Source organism: Paroedura picta, chromosome 5 (assembly GCF_049243985.1).
Source record: "Paroedura picta isolate Pp20150507F chromosome 5, Ppicta_v3.0, whole genome shotgun sequence".
NCBI classification, from domain to species: Eukaryota; Metazoa; Chordata; class Lepidosauria; order Squamata; family Gekkonidae; genus Paroedura; species Paroedura picta.
Window position 1 is genome coordinate 40188514 of NC_135373.1, and position 26006 is coordinate 40214519.

At 46.2% G+C, this 26006-nt stretch overlaps 1 protein-coding gene across 4 annotated transcripts in view; it reads left to right on the top strand.

Annotated features, from left to right (window-relative positions):
• The window catches only part of ADGRB2 (adhesion G protein-coupled receptor B2), a 168818-nt gene that overhangs the window by 64579 nt on the left and 78233 nt on the right, over positions 1-26006 (top strand). For all 4 annotated transcript variants that reach the window (XM_077337463.1, XM_077337460.1, XM_077337461.1 and 1 more), the window contains exons 3-4: positions 11437-11520; positions 17584-17748. In XM_077337463.1, coding sequence (XP_077193578.1) covers positions 11437-11520; positions 17584-17748 — 249 coding nt within the window. The remainder of the gene's footprint in view (positions 1-11436; positions 11521-17583; positions 17749-26006) is intronic.

Here is a 26006-nt window from a genome sequence, read left to right on the forward strand (position 1 = left end):
GAACTGGAGCAAAGCATGAGTGCTAACATGACACATTAAATGATGGAAGACTATGTAGCAGGATCCGACGTACAGCAAACTCTACACAATAGTATAGACCACAGTCCCAAATAATAATCATATCAGGACCTTAGCCAGATGGACCTTGTGTTGGAAAACTCCCATCCCATGTCTGGAATGCATTGTGCAGCACGGTGGAGTCGCCTGCAGGCATTTTTTTAATTTTTAGGACTGCGGTACTGCAGGTGGGTGGTGGGGATGAGGAGAAGCCGGGCCCAGTTTTTCCCTTCCAGGCCCAACACACACCCTAATGAGGCTGGCACATTCCCTTCCTGTGGGCCAATTGAGGGTCTGAGTCACACCCGGCCTGGAATTGATCTGGACTGGCACCAAAATTAACCGGAAGCAGGACTCAGCACCGCGACTGGACAAGCGCTGGGCTGGGCCGAATTCCAAATAGGTCCATCGTTGAGGCCGGCGCACTAACAAAGATCTGACCCCCCTCCTGGGTCATCTTGCTGGCGGCTTAAGATACCCCCCTATGTCTAACCCCGGAGGTGATAGTAGGGGGCGCTTTTATTCGGCTTTCTTCGTTGTGGTACAGCTTGGACTTTTGTAGATTATGTGATACTTTTTTATAATTTTTAGGGGTAATTTTATTGGGGGTATTATGTATCTATATTTTGTAACCCGCCACGAGCCTTTTGGGAGTGGCGGGCTGGAAAATCAATAAATAGGTCAGAGAGGCAGGTTAGGCTAAGAGTGTGTTCAGCCAGTAACAGGTTGGAATTCGGCCAGGTTGGGATTCGAACCTGGGTCTTCCAGACCCTAGTCAAATACTCTGACCACTATACGACAATGGATTGTCCAACAAGCAGTCAGAACACATTTTTACCTACACAGACACTGCCCCTCAGGGAACAAAGAACAGAGGGACATTCTCTGATAGGGGTCTCTTCTCAAGACTCTGTGACTTTTTATCAATTTTGGGGGGAGAAATAGGGTAAGAAATATGCTCCTCCCCTTTTCCTCTCCCCCATCGGACCATTCAGCTGACGATGCACCTTTGTCAGGCTGTTACAAGTTCCTGTTAATTTCACGCAAAGTGCCCTTGATGGATATCTTGTTATTTTTGGTGAGCCGAGCCATAAATTTGTGACACCTCGCGGCAGCAATCTGTTAAGTGCACGTTAGGGTTGGCGGAGAGGGTAGAAAAGGGAGTGTGTGAAAGAGAGAGAGACACACTCAGAAAGAGAGGGAGAGGGAGGACACTGCTGGACCATGGAGGTTCCAGTAAAAACTTGAGCTGAATTCCCCAACTTGAATTCTGCATAGCCATCCTCTGCCAATTCCCTTTTGAGGTTCATCCAAGAAAAAAAAAGCACAAGCCAAGCAATTTTGGAGCCATTTTACACCTTCCTTTCTGTTGGCAGGATGTTCCCGGATTTATTGAGCAGGAAGCCAGGGCCAGTTTTTCCAGGGACAGCTTTCTTTAGATATTCCTTGCTGAGCAGGGATGTTGTGCATCGTGTCTCATATTATTTCAGATCAAGATATTTTAAACCCTAATGTGCACGCTCCCTTTCTGCTGCAGATCCTGGCTCTGGTCATCTTTGATCACTGGGCATCTGGGCTCTTTGCAGGAGGTGCAGTGGGAGAGTGTAGCTGTTTGCAGATGCTACAGTGGTGGTCCAATTCATGGTCTGCCTGGCTGCATTGTCAGGACTGCCATGCGTGATCTGCATAACATCTGAATTGGGCAGCATGTGGATCCATTTCCTAATTCACGTGTTATGGGAATCCCATGTATTGCACTCCCCAAACACATGGGTGATGGGCTGCCACAATGTATGAACTGAATGCCAGCATAACACACATGGAGAACTACACTCCAGCAGACTTTCTTTCAGACTGGACTTTTGGCTCTGTGACCTTTTCCTCTTTGCCTCCTTTTGTCAAGGAGTTCTGTCTGCTCTGCTTTTCTCAGTGGTCTCTCTTGCTGCCGTCTCCTGCCCATTTCTTATCCCTGCCCTGCGTTTGAGCAGCATAGCCAAAGGCAAACCAGAGAACATCCTGGCTGGTCTTTCAGATAGCTGACAAGAATTTTCAGTTCTACCAAATGCAGTGCAAAGCCCTTTTGAGCATCGTGTCTGTCACAGACCAGTATTGCTAAGAAGACAATATCACCATACGCAGGATCTCACAGAAGCCTTCAAACATTCAGACTGAAAAAGTACTAATTCTTGCAAGATCTTTCTTTGTAGTTGGATTCTACAGAGGAATATTGCCTGTGTTGGGGACTGGCATTTCCATGATGAAGGGGTTTGCAGGATCAAGATTCTTGCAGGCATAGCTAGTGACCAGACATGGTTTTTAAATAGAAATAACATTATACAGAGAAAGGTGTATTCCTCTCTTTTGCTATTAGGTATTACATAAACGTAGCCAGGAATCATGGCACCACCTCTGTCCACTCACTGAATCCCTTATTGATATGCATAGAGTGACATTCCCTGGCCAAGAACCTCCACGGTTCTCCTCTCCGTGGTGCTGCCCTGTACATAAATTAGCTCTTGTCTCCGAAGGGAGGCTTGCAAATGAGAGAGGCTGCTTCTTGTGTGGGGGATTCCCCCCCCCCCAATGGAATGCAGGAGGTCCCTGATTTAAATAGAAATATCCCGACAACATCTTACTGGGGTGGGGGGTCCCAACTCACAGGCTTCTTGGGGCTTTCCCCTGGTGAACCAGATCAAAGAAAAATCTTCTCTGATCGAGTTCAAATTGTGGTGTAACTGTGGATGGAACATCTATGGTGATGCTCCATGCAGAGCCGCTACAGGAAGCAGAACAAAACTAAGCGCTGGGTTTTCTCCTACCCTTTATGGTTCTTCGAAAGGGCTCTTTTCTGTAGCTTTACTGCATAGCTCAGCTGGGAAAGGAGGGGTTTCTGGGCCATGTGGGGGCACCAGTGCAATTGGAGCTATTTCCAAGAGCCAGCACAGAGTAGTGGTTAAAATGTTGGATCTGGGAGACTCAGGTTCGAATCCCCACTTACCATGGAAGCTAGCTAAGTGACATTTGGCCCAGTCACACATTCTTAACATACCTTGCCTCCCAGGGCTGTAGTAAGGATAAAACAGTGCAGGGGAGAACATAAGCCACTTTAGGTCCACAATGGGGGGGGGGGATGGGGTATAAATGGAGTAAATAAGTACAGTTTATGCTTTTGAAAAAAAGGGAAGGGGCAACACAAGGATGGCGTTTCTATCCACTGGTGTGCCATTTGTAACTGGGGTGGGGGGTGCATTTTTGCACTCCTACCATGGAACCAGCGAGAATGTGCCAAAAGTCCTCAATAAGTTGATGTAAAACGCAAACCCTGTGCAAAAGAAAATAATTGTCCTGCAGGCCACTTCGGCGTGTCAGAAGAAAATCCGCTCCGGTTTCAGGCAGCAGTTTTGCAACGCTTTGCGTAAGGCTTGGGAATCATTGCTTGTGAAGGATTTCTCAATGAGAAGACCTGTATTTGTGGGCACGCTGCCACTTCTGGTCTTTCTGCACAGCAGTTGGCGTGTGCTGGCTGGTTTCTAGGACACACTGTCCATCCCCGCAAAGCGACCGAGCCAGCATGCAAGAACTGAGTGCATCTTCCAGAGCCTGCCCTATAATCCTCTACATAACAGGGGTAGTCAACCTGTGGTCCTCCAGATGTCCATGGACTACAATTCCCATGAGCCCCTGCCAGCAAACGATGGCAGGGGCTCATGGGAATTGTAGTCCATTGACATCTGGAAGACCACAGGTTGACTACCCCTGCTCTACAACACTCAAGGGTTCCCTAGCAGACCAGGCAGGGCTCATTGTCATAATTTCTTGATCTGGAAAGGATTCATTCAAAGCAGAAAGGCTTGAAAGTCCCAGCCATGGGGACCTGTGATGAGCAGCCTGTAATTCCTCCCTCCAGCATGGTGTAGTGGTTAAAGAGTGGAGGCCTCTAATCTGGAGAACTGGGTTTGATTCCCCAGTCCTCCTCCACATGCAGCCAACTGGGTGACCTTGGCCTCACCACAGTTCTCTTAGAGCTGTTCTCACAGCAATTCTTTCAGAGCTCTCTCAGCCCCACCTGTCACAGGCTGTCTGTGCAGGGAGAAGAAGGGAAAAGTGTTCGTAAGCCACTTTGAGACTCCTTCAGGTAGTGAAAAGCAGGTATAAAAAAACAGCTCTTCTGCTCCAGGCATCCCAGCAAATCCCTGCCTACTGGGGAGCAGGCAGATACTAAGTGGCATCAGCCAATGAAGGACTGTGGAACCTCCGGGAGAAGGGAGGAAATGGTGGGAAAATCTGTCATTACCTCAGAAGATGTAGAAATTACTTCTAGTAGTAGAAGTAGAAATTACATCAGATTCCTGTTCTACCTCCCTGGGCATTCTCTGTAATAGCAGCCTGTAGTCCAGCACATTTATTTTTTAACGTTTCACTGAGAATCCTGAGAATTCACGCAGAATCCTGAGCCATGATTAAAATCAGCTCAGTTTCTGATTTGGACAACGTGACAAGTTAAATGGAGGAAGAACCTAGGCCTTCCCAGGGCTTCCCTGGGTTGCAGCCCGCTTCCAAACACAGTCTCTTTTACTCCGAGGCTGAACATGTTACGGACTTGTAAGCACTTTGAGCAGATGGTCACAGAACCTGCCGGATAAAGGCGACCCTGGACTTGGCGCTAAGTCATGCTCAAGACCTGGTGAGAGATGTAAACGAGACAGCACCAGCTGGAAACAGTGGCTAAACTGCCATTAAGGCCAGCTTTATGTAAATAGGGAGTTGCCCCAAAAGACCAAGGCAAACCACATTTAACTTTATAAGGGGTAACTTCTCTCAAATGGGAGAGGTGGGCTTGTGAAGAAGAACTTGAAAGGAATAGTAAGGAGGGTCAAATCCTTTTGGGAAGCTTGGAAACTTAAACTACCATCTTAGAAGATCAAATAGAATGTATGTCACCGGTTAGGAAAGGTACAAATAGGTATGTATAAAAAAGGCTGCATGGTTAATGAACATAGTAATGGCAGCAGTAAAGGTAAGAAGAATTCCTTTAAGTGGTGGAAGGCTAGTCTAATGGAGGTAAATAAAAGGAGCGCAGGCTTTGGGGAATAAAAAATGCAAGTCGACAATCAGACAAAAAGGGATTCCAAGGAACACATTGCAAAAAACATGAATGAATGAATGAATGAATGAATGAATGAATGAATGAATAGACTATTGTTTCCAGTCAAAGGCCATTACAATGCCAAGCAATATCATAGCAGTTGATAGCAAATAAAACAATATATACCATGGTCATTATGTAACAACATACAATAAGAATTCAGTTCTCTAACTCTGGTGGCATAAATTTGGCTAGAATTTTCCTTGCTGCAAATGCAAATAATGATACATTATAACTGATCAGGGGATTGGTATCTGATAATAAGAAGACCATTTTGTCTAAATTCGCAGGTAAGTTCTGGCCCAACAAAAATCTCTTAATATATTTGGTTCTCGGCTTCAAGTATAGTGGGCAATCTAAAACATAATGATAGAGGTCTTCAACAGCAGGTTCTTCACAAATAAAGACTAACAATAAAAGTTTCTTCATGTACACCGGAAGCAGAAAACCAGCCAGGGAGGCAGTAGATTACCCAGGTGTGAAGGGATTGCTAAAGGATGATAGGGAAATGGCAGAGAAACTGAATGCATTTTTTGCCTCTGCCTTCACTACAAAAGATTTGAGGTAATTGCTCATTCCAGAACCACTGCTTTCAGGAGGGGGTGTTAAAAGATCTGAGTCGGATTGAGGTGATGAGAGAGGAGGTCCTATGACTGAAGGTCAAATTAAAAAAGACACATCACCCGGGCCAGATGAAATACAACCAAGAGTAATAATGAACAACTGTAATAACAAGCTTTATCCATCTTATCCACCTATGCTAATAAACCAAGAGTTCTGAAAGAGCTCCAATGTGAACATGTAGAACTCCTGACATAAATATGCCATCTATCACTAAAATCTTCCTTTATTCTCAAGGACCAGAAGGTAGCTAATATAATCCCTATTTTTTTTAAAAGGCTCCAGAGGAGATCCAGGAAATTATGGGCTGGTTAGTCTAACATTGATGCCTAGTAAATTGGTGGAATCCATGACTAAAGACAGAATTAGCAGACATTGATGGGGAAAAGCTATTAAGAATAGAATTATGGATTCTGTAAGGGAAGATCCTGTCATAATAAGATTTTTAGACTTCCTTGAGGGGTGACCAAACCTGCAGACAAGGGTGAGTCAGTAAATGTTGTTTATCTAGGCTTCCAGAAAGCTTTTTGATAAGGTTCCTCATCAAAGGCTCCTAAGTAAACTCAGCAGTCATGGAATAGGAGGGCATTCCTCTTGTGGATTAAAACTGGTTAATTAATAGGAAACAGTGAGTTGGGATAAATTGGAAGCTTTCACAGTGGAAGCTTTTAAGCAGTGGGATCCTGCAAGGCGCAGGTCCAGTGGTTTTTAACTTGTTCACTAATTATTTGGAGTTGGGAGTAAGCAGTGAAGTGGCTAGGTTTGCAGATATGTTGTTCAGGGTGGTGAGAACCAGAGAGGACTGTGGGGCACTCCAAAGGGATCTGCCAAGACTGGCCGAGTGGGCATCAATGTGGCAAATGGGGTTCAATGTGGACGAGGCAAAGTAATGCACCTTGGAACCAGAAATCCTAACTATAAATATACGGTGATGGGGTCTGAACTGGCAGTAATTGACCAGGAGAAAGATCTCGGTGTGATGGTAGACAACTCACTGAAAATGTCGACTTGGGATGCAACTGCAACGATCAAGGCAAATGCTGTGATTATTAGGAAGGGGATGGAAAAGAAATCAGCCATTATCATAATGCCCCTGTATAAATCTATGATGCAGCCTTATTTGGAAGACTGTGTACAGTTCTGGTCACCGCACCTCAAAAATATATTACAGCATTGGGAAAGGTGCAGAAAAGGGTTACTAAAAAGATTAAGGGGATGAACATCTTCCCTATGAAGAAGGATTAAAGAGGTTAGGGCTATTTAGCTTGGAGAAACAATTGAGGGATGATGTGATAGAGATTTACAAAATTATGCATGGGACAGAGAAGGTAAGCAAAGAAATACTTTTTTCCCTTCCTGACAATGCACAAACTTGTGGGCACTCAGTGAAATTAATTAACCGTAGGCTCAGAATAGATAAAAAGAAGCACTTCTTCACCCAAGAGTGATTAATGTATGGAATTCACCGCCCCAGGAAGTGGTGGCAGTTACATGCTCTACAACTTCAAAAGGGGATTGGATAAACACATAGGGAGGAGTTCCATCAGTGGCTATGATGCTGTGTATTCTTGGTGCTTAGGGGAGGCAACACCTTCCAATCAGACACCATATCTTACACAGGCCAGGCCGTGGAGGGGTGGGCTGTCACCTTCCTGTTCCCCCTCCCACTTTCCCCAAAGGCTGGGCCAGGCAGGAACGGCTGGAGGGGACCATGATCTCCTTCCCACCCCTTCCTTCACATCTTCCAAAGGCCAGTCTGGGTGGGGAAGGCCATGGGGGGAGTGGGCTGCCTCTTTCCCACCCACTCCCACATCTCTCAAAAGCCAGGGTGCTTGGGGAAGGCCATGGTGGATGGCCTGCCTCTTTCCCACCCACTCCCACATCTCTCAAAAGCCAGGGTGCTTGGGGAAGGCCATGGTGGATGGCCTGCCTCATTCCCATGCCCATCCCCCAAAGGGCAGGGGGTGAAGCCTATAGTGGGGTGGGCTGCCTCCTTCTTGCCCCCTCTATATTTCCCAATGGCTGGGCCAGGCTGGGTAGGGAACGCTGGGGGGGTACCTCCTTCCCACCCTCCACCCCACATGTCCCAAAGGACATGCTGGACTATGAGTGGGCTGCTTCCTTCCTCCTCCCCCCCCATCCCCAAAGGGCCAGATTGGGCAGAGAAGAATGCCGGATCCCCCCCCCAGTAGAAGGAGTGGGGGGAAGCAAAGAGCACTCAATGGCCAGCTACAGGACCATGGGGAAGTGTTATGAGCCCAGGTTCTGTTAGGGAAGATTCCTCAGAGAAGCCTTGTCAGGAGCTCCCAGCTTCACCCAAGCCTCAGCTAGATGAGAGCTTAGCCCAGCCAGATGCTCAACAGGCAGAAAGCTCTGACCAGTAGGAGGGAAGAAAGCTGCAGAAAAAACAGGGTTTAGATCCCAAAGTTGTTGCAGGAGCTCCTCATAGGGGGAGCTGCCCAGCCTCCAGCTGCAGCTCCTTGCCTTGTTAGCCTACCTGGCTCACCTGAGCCAATTAAGCAATGCCAGCTAATTGCTGGAAGAGACCTCCAGTTTAAAAGGCAGCACACCATGTTAGCAAGATAGTTGCTGACTGTAGAAGACTGTAAGTCATCATAGAGTGAGAACGGAGAGGCTGCTGACAGTTTATATTAATTTGAGGCTGGGAGGCCTAGGTTATGAAACTGCTTCTTCTGTTGATACCCTTGGACTGCCTGAACAAGCCCTTCACTCACTGGACTGAGTTAAGACCTTCATTGCATTCTTTCTACCCCTTAGCATTCTGTTTTTGAAATACTGATTGTCTCTGCCTCCCTGGCAGCTCATCTGTGCTTCCTTCCAGTAGAGAGCTGAAACCTGAGACAAGCAAAGGAAGCAGCTGGCTTCCCTCCCTTGCCCAGGGGAGATGGAATGTAGGAAGAGGCTGAAGATGGGGCAACTTACCTGCAGCAGGGCCTTTCAGAGAGACCAGCACCTCTTCCACCCAGCAAGCAGTAGGAAGAGGACAGACAAGTCCCATGATTAGCCCTAATTGGCAGAGTGCTCTCTCCCTATTAGCAGCACACACTGAAGGAGGGCCAATCAGATAGGGAGTGAGTTGTCTGCATGCAATTTGAACTGATTAGCCCTCATTGGCAGAGTGCAGTTTGAACTGATTGGCCTTCATTGGCAGATAGGGATGTGCGATTCGGCCACTTCAGCAACCATTCCCGCCAGGGAGGGAGGCCAGCGGTGCAGCGGTGGGCACAACTGCGCAGGCCTGGGACACCCTGCCCCCCCCACGGTGGGGCGCTGGGTGGGAACGGCCGCTGAAGCGGCTGAATCGCACATCCCTATTGGCAGAGTGCTCACTCCCTATTGGCAGCACACCCCCAGGGAGGGGCCAATCAGATAGTGAGTTGTCTGCACGCATTGTGAACTGATTGGACAGAATGCAATTTGAACTAATTAGCCATCATTGACAGAGTTCTCTCTCTCTCTCAACTGCACACCCCAGGGAGGGCCAATCAGGCTGGGAGTGAGTTGTCAACTTGACTTTTATTATGTTTAGTGATAGTGATGATAATGATTCTGTAATTTCAACTCTTTAATAGCATTTGTTTTGGACAGGTCTTTGCCACTGAATATGGTGGTTTTGTTTGGGGTTGCCACAACTACAAATTCTCACTAGGCTTCACTTCTGTGAATTTCTCATCCTTGTTTTTAAACCCACACAGCTTCCCTGAGGCTGATCTGTATGTTGTGTGAAAAAGCAGTTCCTTTGGTTTTCTGCTTTGAATTTTTTTTTTTAATACACCCCTCTGGGTGCCATTTGTTTTTGGCTGAGAATGCAGCTTATAAACACTCAAATAAATAAAACGTTGCCTCTCCTAATCCTAGTGCCAGTTGGTTTTATTGGGTGGCTCTGAGATTAAGAGTTTTGAGAGTGACTAATGTATCTTTGCTTGCCTCTGTTACTGCTCTTCCTTTTCCTTTATTCTTCCTACAATACATTGCGCTTGCTTGTTGATGCTCATGCTTACCCTAAATATGATGCAGAATTTCTTCTGCATCATATTCTTCCAGGCCCTGTGACAACTTAACTTCTTCCACAAATCCCTGACCTTATTTTCTTCCTACTAGGGCAAGATGCTGGGAAATCCATTATCCAAACTTCCCTGTATTGTTTAACCAGAAAGAGCAGTCATACAGGGCCTGTGATGGGACAGGAGGGGGTGATAGTGGTTTTGATTAGTGTAATACAGAGAGGGTGAGGTAGAAGAGTTAACCTCTTCTCCCCGGTGGACCAGTTCCAGATTCAGGGCCCATGGAGCTGAGGACATAAGTTGTGGGAGAATTTAACTAGATCAAGGATCCCCAGGGTGGTGCCTGTAGGCATGCAAGGTAATTTAAAAAATCATTAAAAGGGAACACTTCTTTCCCCTATAGATGACACACATATCAGTGAAACATGTACACCATAAGTACAAAAAACTTGTGGAGTACATGTGTCGTTGTGTGTGACCTACAGAGAGGAGTGTTCCCTTTTTATGTTTTTAATTACCTTGAGTTCCGCTTATTAAATCATTTATTTAATACTGTATTTGCTGGCGTGTAAGACTACTTCCCCCCCTGAAAAACATGCCTCCAAGTGGGGGGGGGTTGTTCTGGACTAAAGCTTAACCCGTCCTATACACGGGTTTTGTTCTGGACTGAAAAACTGTGGGTTTTGTTCTGGACTGAAGCTTAAGAAGGTGTAATGCAGTGATATTTGTTCTGGAGCCACATATGGCTCTTTGAAATGGCACATGTCACCCTTTTGAGCATTAGTTAGAGCAGAGTTGCCTGGAACTCAACCCCTCCAAGACGGAGGTCCTTTGGGTGGGTAGGAAGGAAGCAGGACAGGATGCGTCTTTGCCCACCATGGCTGGGACACAGCTGATCACCACGCTCAGGCCAGGTAATTGGGAATGACTCTGGATGCCTCGCTATCCATGGAGGTGCAGGCCTCTAAGGTTGACGCCAGGCTTTTTACCACCTTCAGCAGGCAAGGCTACTAGCACACTATGTGTCTCCCGAGCACTTGACCTCAGTGATCCATACAACGGTCACCTCCAGAATTGACTTCTGTAACACGCTCTATGCTGGCCTGCCCTTGTCCCTGACCCTAACTTGTTCTCCACTGTGGCACTCACTCCCATGTTTCAGGAAAGCAGCCAAGTCCTTGCATGTTGGGGCTTTTGGTTGCCAGGTAGTTCCCATCTTGAACCAGCAGTTGCTGAAGGGACAGGTAAGCTACAACCTTCCCTGAGATATAGGCCTCAAGCCAGGGATGGTAGTAAATGTGGTTCTTTTGGTTGACATATGCAAAGGTGCCACAAAGTGAGTATGACTGTCATACCTGAACTGAACTCTCTTCTCTCATTCCTCTCACCTTCCCCTGTGTCAAATCTTAGTTTCTATGTTCTTGGAGTCTGAGGCTGTCTTCTTTTCGGTGCGGTGTGAAGCTCCCTGCACAGTGATTGCATAATCTAAATAGCAAAACATCCTCACAATAGGCAGGAAAGAGCATTTTGCCACAACAATGTGCTAACCTCCCCTCTCCCCATCTAACTATTGCCTGCGTCTTTCAGGTGATGCCGTGCATGAAGATCAGAAGGTGAAGACTCAGTGGCCACGGTCAGCAGATGAACCAGGAGTGCACATGGCACAAACAGGTAACCATCTCTGTGGGAAGGCCTCAGGGAGGCATTAGAGATTGTCCAAGCATGCTCAGCAGATTTTTTCAAGCAGCCTTTATGGCTATTAAAAAAAAAAAAACACCAATATTTGAGAGACAATAATAGTACAAAAGGGGTTTCCATGTCTGATTAAGTAATAGAAACACTGTCTGTTCTATTTAAGTCTCCATTTAGGACCATGATTGTATTTGTTTCAGTTCATTTGTGCTCCACTTTCCCCCTCAGTGGGACCTGAAGCTGCTTTCAGTATTCTTTCCCTCTCCGTTTTATCTTCTCAATAACTCCGTGAGGTAGGTCAGGTTGAGAGGATGTGATTGGCCCGAGGTCTCCTACTGAGCTTTCATGGCAGAGTAGGGATTCATACCTGGGACTCCCAGGTCCTAGTTTGACACGGCACCATACAAGCTCTCATGGCACAATTATTCTTACACAGCTGATGGAATTGCTATGAAGGAAGTCTTCACTGTAACCTAGCTTGGAGACCAACTGGGGAAATGGCACATTTTCCATTTTTATCCCGCCCTTCTGTATCACTCAGGGTGGGTCACAACACTAAAAATAACATATTGATTAAGAATGTAGAGATATACAGTATCACTAACCCCCACCTCCCTAATTCCCAGACCAGGAGGGTAGGGTTGGTAGGAGCCGATCTTCAGACTCTTCCAACTCCTCTTCCTCCCTCCCAGTGGTGAGGCCAGCCTTTCTTGATGGATGTTATTTTAGGCCTCCACTATAAGCCTCTTGTGGCGCAGGGTGGTAAGGCAGCCGACATACTGTCTGAAGCTCTGGCCAGGAGGCTGGGATCCCAGCAGCCAGCTCAAGATTGACTCAGCCTTCCATCCTTCCAAGGTCGGTAAAATGAGTACCCAGCTTGCTGGGGGGTAAACGGTAATGACTGGGGAAGGCACTGGCAAACCACCCTGTATTGAGTCTGCCATGAAAATGCTAGAGGGCATCACCCTAAGGGTCCCATGCTTACACAGGGAATACCTTTACCTTTATAAGTCTTGTGGGATAGGTCTGTCTTGTAGGCCCTGCAAAACTGATAGAGCCCTAACCTTTCCTGGAAGTGCATTCCACCAGGCTTATGATTGAGGCCAATTTCTCCTCCTTCGGGCCAGGGATATTCATAAAATGGGACCTAAAGTGAATTTTGAAACCAAGTTGGTGAATCCTCTCTGGATACGTGGAAGGAATTTTAAGAGAAACCTGTAGAATTTTGATAAATTTTGAGAACTTCTCCAGGGACCTCTGAGCGGATTTCACCACTAGATTTCACCTAAAATGAAGCAAATGTTGAGATTCCTTCTCAGATCAAAATATTTGAAGCATTTTGAAAGAAAACAAAAGGCCTTTTATTAGGTTAGCAAAATATTTCATAGGGGTTTGTTTTTGGATGGCACTGTAGTAAATTCCATAATTTTGAGGGACTGGGGGGAAGTAGAACAAGGGCTTTATGTGATTCCTTCCAGTGATATCCTGCGTTTCCAGTTCCAGGGGCTTGGCTAACCAGTATCAGAAATGTTGACAGGTTATGGGCCCCCATTCCATTTTTCCTAAACATATCACTTGATTTTAATTATTGGAGTTAATAACATTCACATACTAGCTCAGGGGTAGTCAAACTGCGGCCCTCCAGATGTCCATGGACTACAATTCCCATGAGCCCCTGGCAACAAACGCTAGCAGGGGCTCATGGGAATTGTAGTCCATGGACATCTGGAGGGCCGCAGTTTGACTACCCCTGTAACTAGCTCCTGGTGACCCCATCTTGTCTAGGATGTGAAATGAGTCCCCAACTGTGTCCCAGATGTCAGCCTTTGTTGTATTGGTTCTATAAAACTTAGTGGGAATCACTGGGGCATGATTTGTGTCTGCCATCTTCCCATTTGATTTACACACACACACGACCGCTTTGCTTCTTCCTTCCAAGTTATTTATTCAGGGAGAACTTGTCCTCTTTTTTTTAAGCTTGAGGATTTTGCATTTTGTCAATATTTGCAGAAATCTTAAAGAAACCACCGCTTCTGAAATGGAGTAGCTTGCCAGATGTTCTGCCTGGTATTGGGGCCTAAGTGCGGGACATGCTATCCATCAACTTCTCTGCTAGCCCCAATAATCACATGCATTTTAATTAAGATGCAGCCTCCGATGACTGCGAAAGCGGCATCTCATCTTCCATCCTCACTGGTCCCCTGAGCGCCATCATTCTCGCGGTGGCAGCAAACTGCAATGAGGCAGAGCTGGCCCCCCTTCTTCTTCTGCCCCCCCTTCCCTGGTGCAACTGAGTTTAATTTGCTCCATTTATGCGTTCTCTTTGCACCTTCCTTGGAGACCCATAAAGAAAACAAATCTATTAATTGTTAAGTTCATATGTATTTATTTAGCAAATTTGTCTGGCTTAATGTGAACGCCAGTCACTTCCCCTCTCCCCCATCCGTTCTCCTTGCCTTATGATTTATGTTCTGTGGGCCACAGCATGCACATAGAAAGACAAACACAGGGAGGATCCAGGAGCGTTTAAAAGGATCCGCTGCAGCACTTGTGCAAATACATAATTTAGCTCGCCTTGTGTTTTGTCATCGGACCTAGCCCGGTGCAGAAGCTGGAGTAGTTTGCTCAGGCATTCAAGACCCTGTCCCGAATTTCAGATCTCCGTTCCATCACAACGTTTATAAAACTGCCCTGGGCAGCAAGTCATTATCTCAAAGTCTCCCCCCACACAAACACGAACATTAAACACATGGGAAGATATTCAAACAATAACAAGCCAAGAGCTCACTGGAATATGCCAATCAGAGTGTTTGGAACCATAAAATAAAATGGAAAGTAACTCTGAACATTTGCACTTGGAGTGGTCAGCAGCAAAGAGAAGGGTCTGAATCTGTATTCTTCAGTCCTCCTACTTCACAGAACAGGATTTTGATTTCCCTGTAGGAGGAGAGGCCAGTGTGGTGTTAGATATTTCTCTGCAGTCTTGAGGACTAGAAACTTGCATATGAAGCAGATTGCATATGAAGCAGAAAAGACACTAGTGTTTGGCAAGAGACCTTTCCTCATGATCAGATCCCCCGTGCTGTGTTCTTGATGTCTTTAGAGTTATGATACACCCTGCTTCCCAGCTGTGGCATGATCATGTTATTCCCAAATGGCAGCGCTCCTATTTTAGCTGTAGCCTGCTATAAGCATGCATAGGAGTCTGGATTTGCTGCCTTAATGCTAATTCTACCCTCATATTTTAAGGTGTTGTTCTCCACCTGCTTCTCACAACGATGCCTCTTTTGGCTAATATCTGCCTTCTATCTCATGCTGTCCAGGACATGTAACACCCCCTCTGATTTCTTCCTCCCATCTGTTCCACCATAATTTAAATGGATGTCCTCTACTTCAGATCCGTCCAATGGCTTCAAATAGATCATCAAGTCTAATAAAGAACCAGATTGCTGTAAATGTCAGGCTCCCGCTCAGGGCAGAGGAAAGGGAAAAGGTGAGATGCATTCGCACACTGCTGACTGAGGGCCAGACCAGATGATACCGCCTCCCCAGGGCTGCTGCCACTATTTTAGCGCTCACTTTACAAATACTGTGGGGGCTAGATCTTGGCTGGGATGGCTGAGGAGGAGCAGGGAGGGCTGAGCTTCAGCTTGATCTGCCAGCTCCAGATGAGAGGGCAATAAGGACTGGTAGCCATAGGAAAAATTTTAGGAAAGCTTTGCATTGCAAAAAACTACGGCCCTAATTTCCTCTGTAGGAAATTCCACTGCACTCCTGAGGGGCATGTACCTATCTGGAAAAGTGCCAGAAATGCACGGGGTGTAAAAACATGTCAGGAAAGTGCAAAAGAAAATCATGCAAGCCAATCCTTTGGAAATTCTTTTAACTTTGCACCACGGTTCTTCTGCAGGAAGAGAAGCCTGCATCTTGTTTTGCTTTAGGAGAAGTCGACAGGAAGTCTCAACATTTGCAAGGCATTTCACCAGCTATTCAAAAACTCACTTCCCCCCTTTTCTCATCTCCTTCTGTCCTCCTTTACATATCCTCAGATATTTCAGCACCCACCCACCTGTAAAAAATGATGTGGTGGGAACATATTCTGGCCACACCATATGAAGCGTATCAATAAAGGAAGTCTTAGGAAGCTGCTGTCCTTCTCCAAAGGAGCTGTTCACCAGAGCAGTGCTGAATTCCAGCTGCCTTACACAATAGGACTTCATGGCCCGGAATACATTAAGCTCCTTAGTTTTAAATCTGTCCCTCCCATTTTACCTTGGCGTAACCGCTCAGAGCGATGGGTTGGATTCAGCCAGCTTTTCTGCTGGTAAAAATAGGACTTGGAGATCCCCTTTAGCTACCAAAAAAAGGGTGTTTGGGGAATTATGAGAGCTGCCTGGAGGGGGAAAAAACAATGTAGTTAGGATATAATTGGGGGAGAGTAATTGAAAATGCTGGTTGAATCCAACCCAGAAAAGAATATGGCTCAGCCACATGATCTAGATGAGTCTAACAAAAAATACCATGATAATAGCATGAGATTAAATGGAATTCCTCTTGGGAATTTATAGTGTTTCTTAGCCCTACAAAGCACCTTGTGGGAGCAAGAGATCCTTATCCCCAGGTCCTGTTGGTAGCCACTGCTCCAAGCAGTAGATGGAGAATATAGTCTTAGGAGACAACACAGCCCTGGAATTTCTTACCAGCAGTGACAAGGGGTAGCTCTAGGAATGGCTAGAGACCATGGAGATCCTAGAGCTACCCCGTGCTACTCCCAAGGTAGTTTTGGGAATTGCAGGAAACTATGGCTTTGTCAGTGATTCCTAGAACTACCCTTTGTCACTTCTGGGTCTTTTTACAGAAAGTAACTTAGCATTGTATCCTAATGGGCCTGCCTACAGCTCTCTTGCCAGTTTACAGGCCCTATTGAATGGGAGAGAAATGTTTCTTCTGTCTCATGATTGAGTGGATTTTTTATTTTTTTTTTGCCGGGGGGGGGGGAACAGTTCAGATCTTCCCATGTTGAGAGGCAGTTGAGTTTTGTGGGACTTGCGCTTCCACTTTTTGAAACATCATGCCTGCTTAACCTCTATATTTCTGGACAAGTTGCTTAATTCAAAAAAGTTGCAAGGCGTAGAAAGGCTATCCTTTTCATACATGGTATTGTTTCCATATTATCTCATACCTGCTGAAGATTGGAATTGTACAGGCTAAAACTCTGTCCCCTCCTTCCATGTAAAGCACACAGCAAATCTAGGCCATTGAGGTCAGACTGTGTAGTGAAGCCATGAAACCTCTGAGTACCATGCTGGAGGTGTAAGTTTCCCTGCTCTCAGTACCTGTTTTGTATTTTGATTGGATATTATTGAGTTGTACGCTGTTAAAGGCAGGATGCATTTTGAGTGCTGGTACTGCTTTAGCACCTGTGCAGTCAGCAGTTTTCCTGTACTAGGCAGGAAGCTGCCGCTGGCTCATTTTAAGAATGTGGTTGTTTCTTTAACCCCTAACTTCTCCGAGGAACAGCCAAGGTGATTCATGAATACACTTCAGGACCTGATAAAGGAGAATGTAATTTGTAGAAGCACAGTCTCCAGGTCTGTGGCCACTGCCCATCCCCACCTCTTCCATGAGGCAATCCATTCCACTGGTGAATTGCCATATCAGCACATGTAGGCTGGCAGCTGTGATGCGTAACATGTACAGTGTTGGACGATTGGCTAAACAGCAAAATGATTTCCCTCAAACCAGACCCACCGCCCCAGAGCAACAGCATGAAAACATCCATGCACAAAATATCAATATATCTGATTCTCAACCTAGGTAAACCTGAATACACTGAAATCTTAAAACTGGAGCCATGAATGGACAAGATAGATCTTTGTTTCTGTTTATTTATTTATTTATTGAACTGTTTTGATCATGGCCTTCCCATTGTGTGGTTAAAGGTGGCCAAAGCATTATCATTCAGAAATAATCTGCCCCCAGTTCTGAATATGAACAAGCCGACCTTTCTCTGTTTCGTGTTTGTCTCTGCTTCTCTCACAGGAGACCCTGCAGCAGAGGAGTGGTCCCAGTGGAGCGTATGCTCACTGACCTGTGGGCAGGGCACCCAAGTGCGGACTCGTTCCTGTGTCTCATCACCTTATGGAACACTGTGCAGCGGGTTGTTGCGTGAGACACGGCTATGTAATAATACTGCCACCTGCCCAGGTAGGGGGAACAGGGAAGGTTGATGTTGATGCTCCTCCCTTCTCTTCCTTCTCCACCCTTTCCCTCATTGTCTTGTGCTGTTTTCACAAGAAATACCAATATTTGTTATTTTTATTATTTGCCATTCCGTGAATCTGCTCAGTAATGTCACACTCACCTACTTTATGGACATCCACAGGGTCTTAGAAATAGAATCCACCCCACTAAATACCGCTTGCCTTTCTGGTTCGTGTTCAGCCATGACTAATTTTTTTTTTCATTTCAAGATGGGAAAGATTGAGTAACCCCTTCTGCCTGCCTCCAGGACTGATTCCATTCTGATTCACAAGACAGGGCAAGTTAATAGGTCTAATTTGTTACAGATTAAGTCTCAGCCATAAGACACAAGTGCTGTGGAGTTCTTCTCTATTTGTAGACACAACTAGAATTTACAAATTTATTAATGTATTTTTAATGTACCCTGCTTAATTAAAGTAGATTACAGTCTTAATTCTTGAAAGTGTCTCACTTTGGTTCTGTTCTCTGCTTCCCAATTTTTTAAGAAGCCAAAGAGGAGAAACAGAAACATGTAGAAAAGTCCCCCGAAACCTGGGTTGATTCTGCAATTACTTTGTTTTGTTTTTTTCCCCATTGTGTGTCCTGCTGACTTCAGATCAATTTGAACTTGGGTCTTCCTCTATCCCCCCTCCCCATTGAAGCAGAAAAGTGTTCTGCACATATTAGGGAAGCTCAGAATGGGGAGGGGTGACAAGCGCAGCAGGAGGCTCTTTTTTTTCTTTTCTTGAATGGGGCAGGGGAGAGGATCGAAGACAGCAGAGGAATAAATCCAAGAGGCAAATCTCTGCTGAGAGAATTTAGGGCTTCTGGAGCGCAGTCACCTTTAAGGGAAGCCTTGCAACCAGGAAACAGGAAGTCCTTGAATTGATGCCCTGGCCAATCAGGGAAGAGTCCCTGCTCCTAGACACAGAGAAGTAAGTTAATTTGCAAAAAGGAGCCTTCTGCACATTTACTCATGGCGGTCTTTCAAATATCGAGGCTTATATCCGCTCCAGGATGTCACAGGGGAAAGGTAGGGTCACCACAAATTAATCATGGATGTTGCAGAGGGAATATTTAAAGCGCCCAAATCAAAGTGGAAATTGAATTCAGTGTAGACTGCAGGGATTCATTCGAACTGGGAGTGGGTAAAAAGCCCCGTGCAGATGACACCCTGGTTACATTCTCATAACCTCTTACCAGAGCCAGTAAATGTGCAGAAGCCATCTTTTGAACTGGCAACCAGGATGTATTATAACTTTCCGTTCCAGCTCGTGTTCAACAGAGATTCTCAAGTACTGTTCAGTTTCTGTTCTGTTGACCTCCACAGATGAAACTACATCCACTCAGGCCATTGGTTTATCTAGGTCAGTGCTGTCAGCCCTGATTGGCTTCAGTTCTTCCAGATCTCGGGCAGAGAAAGGCCTGGTCTGTATGTTGCATTAGCCTTGTGTTCTTTTTATATCTGCCACCATTGCTGTCTTTCAGTAACAGATCATTACTGGAAACGCTCCCCAGTGCATGACAGCATGATTTGGATCAGGCACCTGAATCGGCCCCTTCTTGCCTTCTAGTATGACTTTGCCATTTCCGAAACAGTCGTAGGGAGTCACTGTTTGCCTTGTATGTACTGATGGCTATAAATTGCCTGCAATGGGGAAAATAGCAACTCCCCAGGGTAATTTCAGGTTAGGAAAAGGGCACGAGGCGCAAGCCTTAAATCCCTTCTCTCAGTACACTACAGTTCTGATCCGAATTGGTCCCACACATCCCTGATTTTGGAGTAGAGAACTTGCAAGGTGAGTATGGCTGAAAGTCCTCATGGCGGACTTAAGGAAGATGCAAGGATAATGTAATATCAACTTAGGCTCAAAGGTCTTTCCCAACACTTGTTATCTGAGATCTGCTCACTGCAGATGCTGCCAGGAGTCGAAACCCATCCCTTCTGCATGCAAACCATGCGCTGTGCTATTGAGCCACTTTTCCTCCCAAAAGCTTATTGACAACTGATAAAGCAGAGCTTTTAAGATGTCATCACAAGAATCAGATAGCAGTCAACTGTCAGAAGATTCCTCAGTAGCCCCGTGGAACGATCCCGTGCACATTGTACACTCTGTTCGTAAGGTACAGAGCTGTTGTGCCGTTTCCTCATAAGAAAACAAAAAGAGCATCCTTATAGATGGCCATGTTTTAGTGTTGTTTGTGTAAAGAGCCCTTGATCTCTCTTCTTTTTGTGAGATCACATACTAGCTTCTAGAACTCCTGGGAAAGTGGGCTGAACTTTTCCCTAGCTTTGCTTCTAGTATCTCTGGCTTTAAAGGAGGTTGAAAAGTTTATGCCTTAATTAGTATTCAGGACCCGTGACAGCTAATCGATGGAAGATCCCCGTCAGCTTGAAAAATCTCTTTCCTGTCTGAAAACACTGAGCAGAGTTGAATTAGGAGCCTCTCGTGGGGTCATTAAAAATTGTTCGTTTCCCCCACCCCTCTGACCCTCCCCATTTAATTTGTATTAATAGATGAAATTTCGCTGGATCTTTTCATTGGACTTTGCGGGTTAGAGAGGCTTTCCTTGAGGTTTCCAGTCCTTTCTTAGATTCTGTGTTGTGTATCCTTCCAGGCATCTTATTCAGCTATACAATTTGCTAGGGATTATAAAGTAAACTATAAAGAAAAGCAAAAAAAAAAAAAGACATACAGCTAGCAAATACTGAAGTGTAGCAATCTTAAGATATAGTGCTTTCAGCAACTAAAAAAATGGTAATATACTGCCTTTATTACATGCCTAAGTGCCGTTGAATTGCAGCTAACTTGGGTGAACCCAGCAAGGGATATTCAAGGCAAGTGAGGTGGATTAGCATCACCTTCCTCTGCAGAGCCTTGCTTGGTGGTCTATCTTCCAAGGAACGACTCTGCCTAGCTTCCGAGATCTGATGAGATCAGTCCTCCTGCCCCTCCCTTTATTAAGACCAACTAAAATCACAACATTGTGAGTTAGCTTTCAGGTTTCACAGAATTCTTCCTTATACCGCATGTTAAATCCAAAGAGTAAAATATGATTCAGGGAAAGATCGGCTTCCGTGCTATAATGCACAGCACAGATGTTTTGCTCGGATTCTTTAAGAACAACTTTTTGTTGTAGTTATTGAATTGTGGACTCTTAGAGTTGGAAGGGGCCATACAGGCCATCTAGTTCAACCCCCTGCTCAAAGTAGGATCAGGCTAAAGCATCCACGAGAAGTATCTGTCCAGCCACTGCTTAAAGACCACCAGTGAGGGGGAGCTCACCACCTCTGTAGTCAGCTTTTGTCATTGCTGAGCTCCTCTGACTGTGAAATTTTTCCCCAGATATCTAACCAGTACTGTTATACATGTAGTTTTAAACCCGTTACTGCAGTTCCTATTCTCTGCTGCCAACAAGAACCACTCCAACCCACCTCCAAGGATACTTAAAGTCAGCCGTCATGTCCCCTCTCAGCCTCCTCTTCCCCAGGCTGAACATTCCCAGGTCCCTCAGCTTTTTCTCATAGGGCTTGCTCCTTGTCAGTGGTTGATTTGTTACTGCATGTTTTCTTTTATTGTTCTAAACATACTGTAACAAAAAATAATTTTCTTGCAAGATGGTTGTTAAAATATTCAGCCACTTCAAATGCTCATAAATTCACATTGCTTCTGAGTGGCTTTTGGAAGGTCTGCTCGGTTGGTGTGGCTAAACTTTTCTTTGCTGTTGTTCTTAATACTTAATGAGGTTTATGGGCTGCTAAACATGAAGAAAGTCAAACCGGCAGCATGTATCAATCTGAACACTAGGATTTAGAAACCTTGCAAATGCCCCTTCTTGCAGCAGACCACACTGTGGCAAAGCAGCCATGGCCCTTAAGCAATGCAGAGGCTGGTAGGTCTTCAAAACTACTAATTAGAACTTATGGGTTCCTTATAGGGCAGAGTGCAGGACTAAAGGGGGGGGGGTTGATCCTATATTAAAGCTGGAGATACAATTTCAGCTGATGTACTAGACCTGCAAGAAAGAAGGCTGATTCTGCATGGGTCGAAAAGGCCGGGAAGGCGATCATATGGAAGTGGGGCTAATCCCCACTTCCAAATGCTGCTGCTGCCGGGGCAGCTCCTTCCAGGGCCTGGTGCATGGTAGGCTGCCATTACCCCGCTTTAAGGGAATGCAGGTAACCAACCTGGGGAACCCTGCAGAAGGGGCCAGGTGACCCCAAATGGGGTCGGGATCCCAGGGTTGAGAACCACTGCCTTAAGCGCTCCGGGGACCAACAGGGCCTAGTCCGGCAGAAGCCCATGTGGGCAGGGATGGGCCAAACGGGGCACTTTTTTTTTTGCAGGAAGATGGGATTGCTTTTTCACACAATCCCACCTTCCTGCAAAAAAATAAAAAACCCGACTCCGCCACCCCACCCTGCATGGCGGAACCTTTCTGCTGCAGCTGCTTCCCCCATAGGGACTCATTTCAGTGGTGGACCGGGTGGAAATGTGTCCCTCATGGAGACACAGAAACTGATGGACCAGCTCTACTGGAAAACTGTGTCCCGCATGGGGGGGGGGGGACAAAGAAATCCTTCATTGCATTCGTAATTTCAACAATTTAAGATTTCGCATAAGAGTCAGTGGTGAAAGAATTCAGATTTGCAGCCAGGCAAAAATACGGGCTGATGAGGAAGCCACTCAGTTGTTCTCCCTAGTGAGCAGAGTGGATCCAACTTTCCTGCAAGGAACCTTCTTCCATTCTTTACTTAAATGGTTCTTCCTGCAGTGTAAGAGCCACTTACTTAGAAGGAAAGGTCATTAGATTGGAGGAAGTTTTAGCCAGAGGTGTCGAACTCATTCGTTATGAGGGCCAGATCTGACATACATAGGACTTTGTTGGGCCGAGCCATGTGTGCCATAAAACATAGGTACCAGAGATATAACCTTTATAAATGACAGCATGTGGTAAGCTCTGAGTTGCTGCATTCTCACTGCAATGTCCCATGAGCGTGGAGTGTGGGGTGTGCAGGGGAAAACACACTGGGGCAGAGAGCCAATGGTGCAGTGTTGGACAAACACTCCTGTGCTGCCTGGCCTGGGGGCAAACCCCTTTCCCAGCACACTCCAGCCACCAATGCTATGACCCTGGGCCCCAGGGTAAAAACACTATATGGCTGGGTTGTTGTGAGTTCCCATCTTCCCACTGGGCCACCATAGAAGGGGACTGGGAAGACAAGTTGAACTACCCCCCTTGTCTGCAGAAACAGTGGAGGATAGTGTTCCAAGGCCATGTGCACAGTGCGACACAAACCAGGCAAAGCCCAGTAGGCCAGAGATGCCCATGCATCAGTGCCAGCCTCCAGCCAAGGTCACCAGGTGGGGCAATGCTGGGGGTTCAAGCCAGAGATTGTCAGCAACCCCCGGCATGGGGCAGCAGCCATCTCACCCTATAGGCTGCCAGATCATGGGGGGGGGGGGGAGCCGCTGCATGCATGTGTGGCAGAGGCCACAGGCCACCAAGCAACCAGTATAGCTGGAGATCACTGGCACTGTCCCTCTCCCATGAGGTGACAGCCACCTATGTCTGAAGGCGGCTGAGTGATCCAAGGGGGAGGCAGGCCTAGCTGCCGAGTCCTTTGCTCACTGGCAGGACTAGCCCCCCCCCCCCCCCAATGTCCAGAAGAAATTGCCGAAGATCACCCCTTCATGGGCCACAGCAGAGTCGCTGTATGGGGGGGGGGAAGTAAATATGGCAGTGGACAGGTGCTGGGGTTTAAATAGGCCATTTAATATAGGGATGGGTGGTTCGGCCTGGATAGGTAATTTTTGACATATTTGATTTGAATCACCCATGCCTACTTGTGGCCAGATGGCAGCTGTGAGGGAACTCCATTCTGAAGGGGTCAGACTCAGTTGAGGATTGCAACATGGGGAGGGGCTTCATCCCTTCTCACATGCCAGTTTCCTAACCTGAAATGGCTCGGGTGGTCTTAATTTGCCCCATGGGGGGGAGCTACACATTACCTAAGCACTTACACATTCCCTTAATGCCTCCCCCCCTCAGCCAAATAACACACACCCAACGACTGTTTTAGATTGGGGAAACAGTATGAAGACTCTTCTCCTAGAGCAGGGGTAGTCAAACTGCGGCCCTCCAGATGTCCATGGACTACAATTCCCAGGAGCCCCTGCCAGCGAATGCTGGCAGGGGCTCCTGGGAATTGTAGTCCATGGACATCTGGAGGGCCGCAGTTTGACTACCCCTGTCCTAGAGCCAATCCGAATGAGCCTCTTATGGTGTTTCAGAACTAATTTCCTGCAGGGAACTTGCAGCTGCTATCCAAGCTGCAAGTTCCCATAGGAGTCCCAGGTTACATGTAACATCTAGTTTCGGACTAACTATTGCTGAACTCTTTAAAAGTGAACATTTTCAGACAGATCTCTGTGACAGCGAGAGTCAAACATTGTAATGGATGTTTTCTGGTTGAGGAATATCAGTTTCTCTGCCCATCCTTCTGCCCAGCAGTGGACTCGCCAATAAGCTTCCTGAACCTCAGAAAACCAGGCCTAAGGAAGTCCCCTGGGCACCCGGGGAGCTTGTATGTTTTCGTAGATTTGAGAAGTGAGTGAAAAATTTATGCCCGCAGCAGAATTCTGCTACCATGTTAAAATTGCAGAGTACTGACTGTCTTCTGGGAAGATGAGCAAAGATGCCATAAAAACACCTGGCTGCATCAAGGCCAGCTAGTTCCACATTGGGTCTTTTGTTCCTGGCAAAGAGGATGCTTTGGAGAGGGTCCCATCCACAGCGCAGTGCAGATTCCACTTCTCCTGTGAACATCTGTTAATCAAAGTTTGTAGTATCTCTGAGCAAGGATTCTAGAATGCTAATTGCTGGTAACCGCTGCTTAGCCTCCCTGTCAAGTGTGAAGTCAGTTGAATATACAAAACCAGCATCTCCAGAGTCAGGTAAAGGCAAAAAGGAGGAATAGCTTATCAAAGACAAGACAACAAAGGCTAGGCTAAGCTCCAGTAGGTATGAAAGGCAGAATAGTAACAGATTGTTATCTGGAATGCGTACTTCAAAATAACATAACACTTCAGATCTCTGAGGCTTTTCTTCTTGTCCTCTGACTTAAGATCCTGGGAACTGAACCTAGAACTGTTCACCTGGACCATCCCTATTTCTGCTAATGGTCACCACAACAGTAAAGAGCCTCTTTTCCTCTCTCTGCCTCCCCAGAATCCAGCATTTGTCTGAAGAAGTGTGTATGCACATGAAAGCTCACACCTTGAATAAAACTCTGTTGGTCTTAAAGGTGCCATTGGACTCAATCAATAAGAGAGGTCATACAGCTTTGTGTGTGTGTGTGCGTGCATGGGGGGTTCTGATACCAGATCCTGGTTCTGACTGTGGTGTTTAATGACTGTACTGATTTTATGGACATATTGCATTTCAAATTCCATCCATGGGCTATCTCCATGGATAGTTCTGTTGAAAAGACGATGGATGGATGGATGGATGGATGGATGGATGGATGGATGGATGGATGGATGGATGGATGGATGGATGGATGGATGGATGGATGGATTGTGGTGCCCTTTTGACCTGCTTTTCTCTACCCATCATGGACCCAATGTGTGATGGAAATTTGTATAATGAATATAGAATGAGTTGTGCACCCAGCTTTCAGAGATGAAACTGGCTTCCACTGTTGAAGCATTTTATTTAAGGGATTCCTTCCTCTTGGATTGTTCCTTAGGGTTTTTAATGAAGGATGTTGAAGGCCTTTTCTTCTTCAACTTGGTCTGGATGAGGAAATCCTTTGGTTTTTAGGTTTGTCACTGTGGGGTAGGTTTATGATTTAACTGCAGCTTTCATACCAGTGGCTTGGGGGGAGGGGCTGTCCTACAAACCATGCAGCAGGATGCTGAAGGTGGTATCCTGTGACAAAGGAATCTGTAGCAAATGATGCATTGGCTTTTCTTCCAGAATTGATCAGTACTATGTTGTTACTAGTATTAGCTCTCAACCTGTGCCTGCTTGACTTATTGATAGTTTTGTCCATTTATGGGGGTGGTATAGAAGGAAAATATGCAGCTGAGGAAATAAAATAGGAGAGTGTCTAAAAGGTTTGTAGCTGCAGGATCAGGTTTGAAATTGCTTGAACTTCCTTGATAAGGCAGTATGTGCTGCCCCATTCATAACCCAGGCCCACACTAGACATTTCC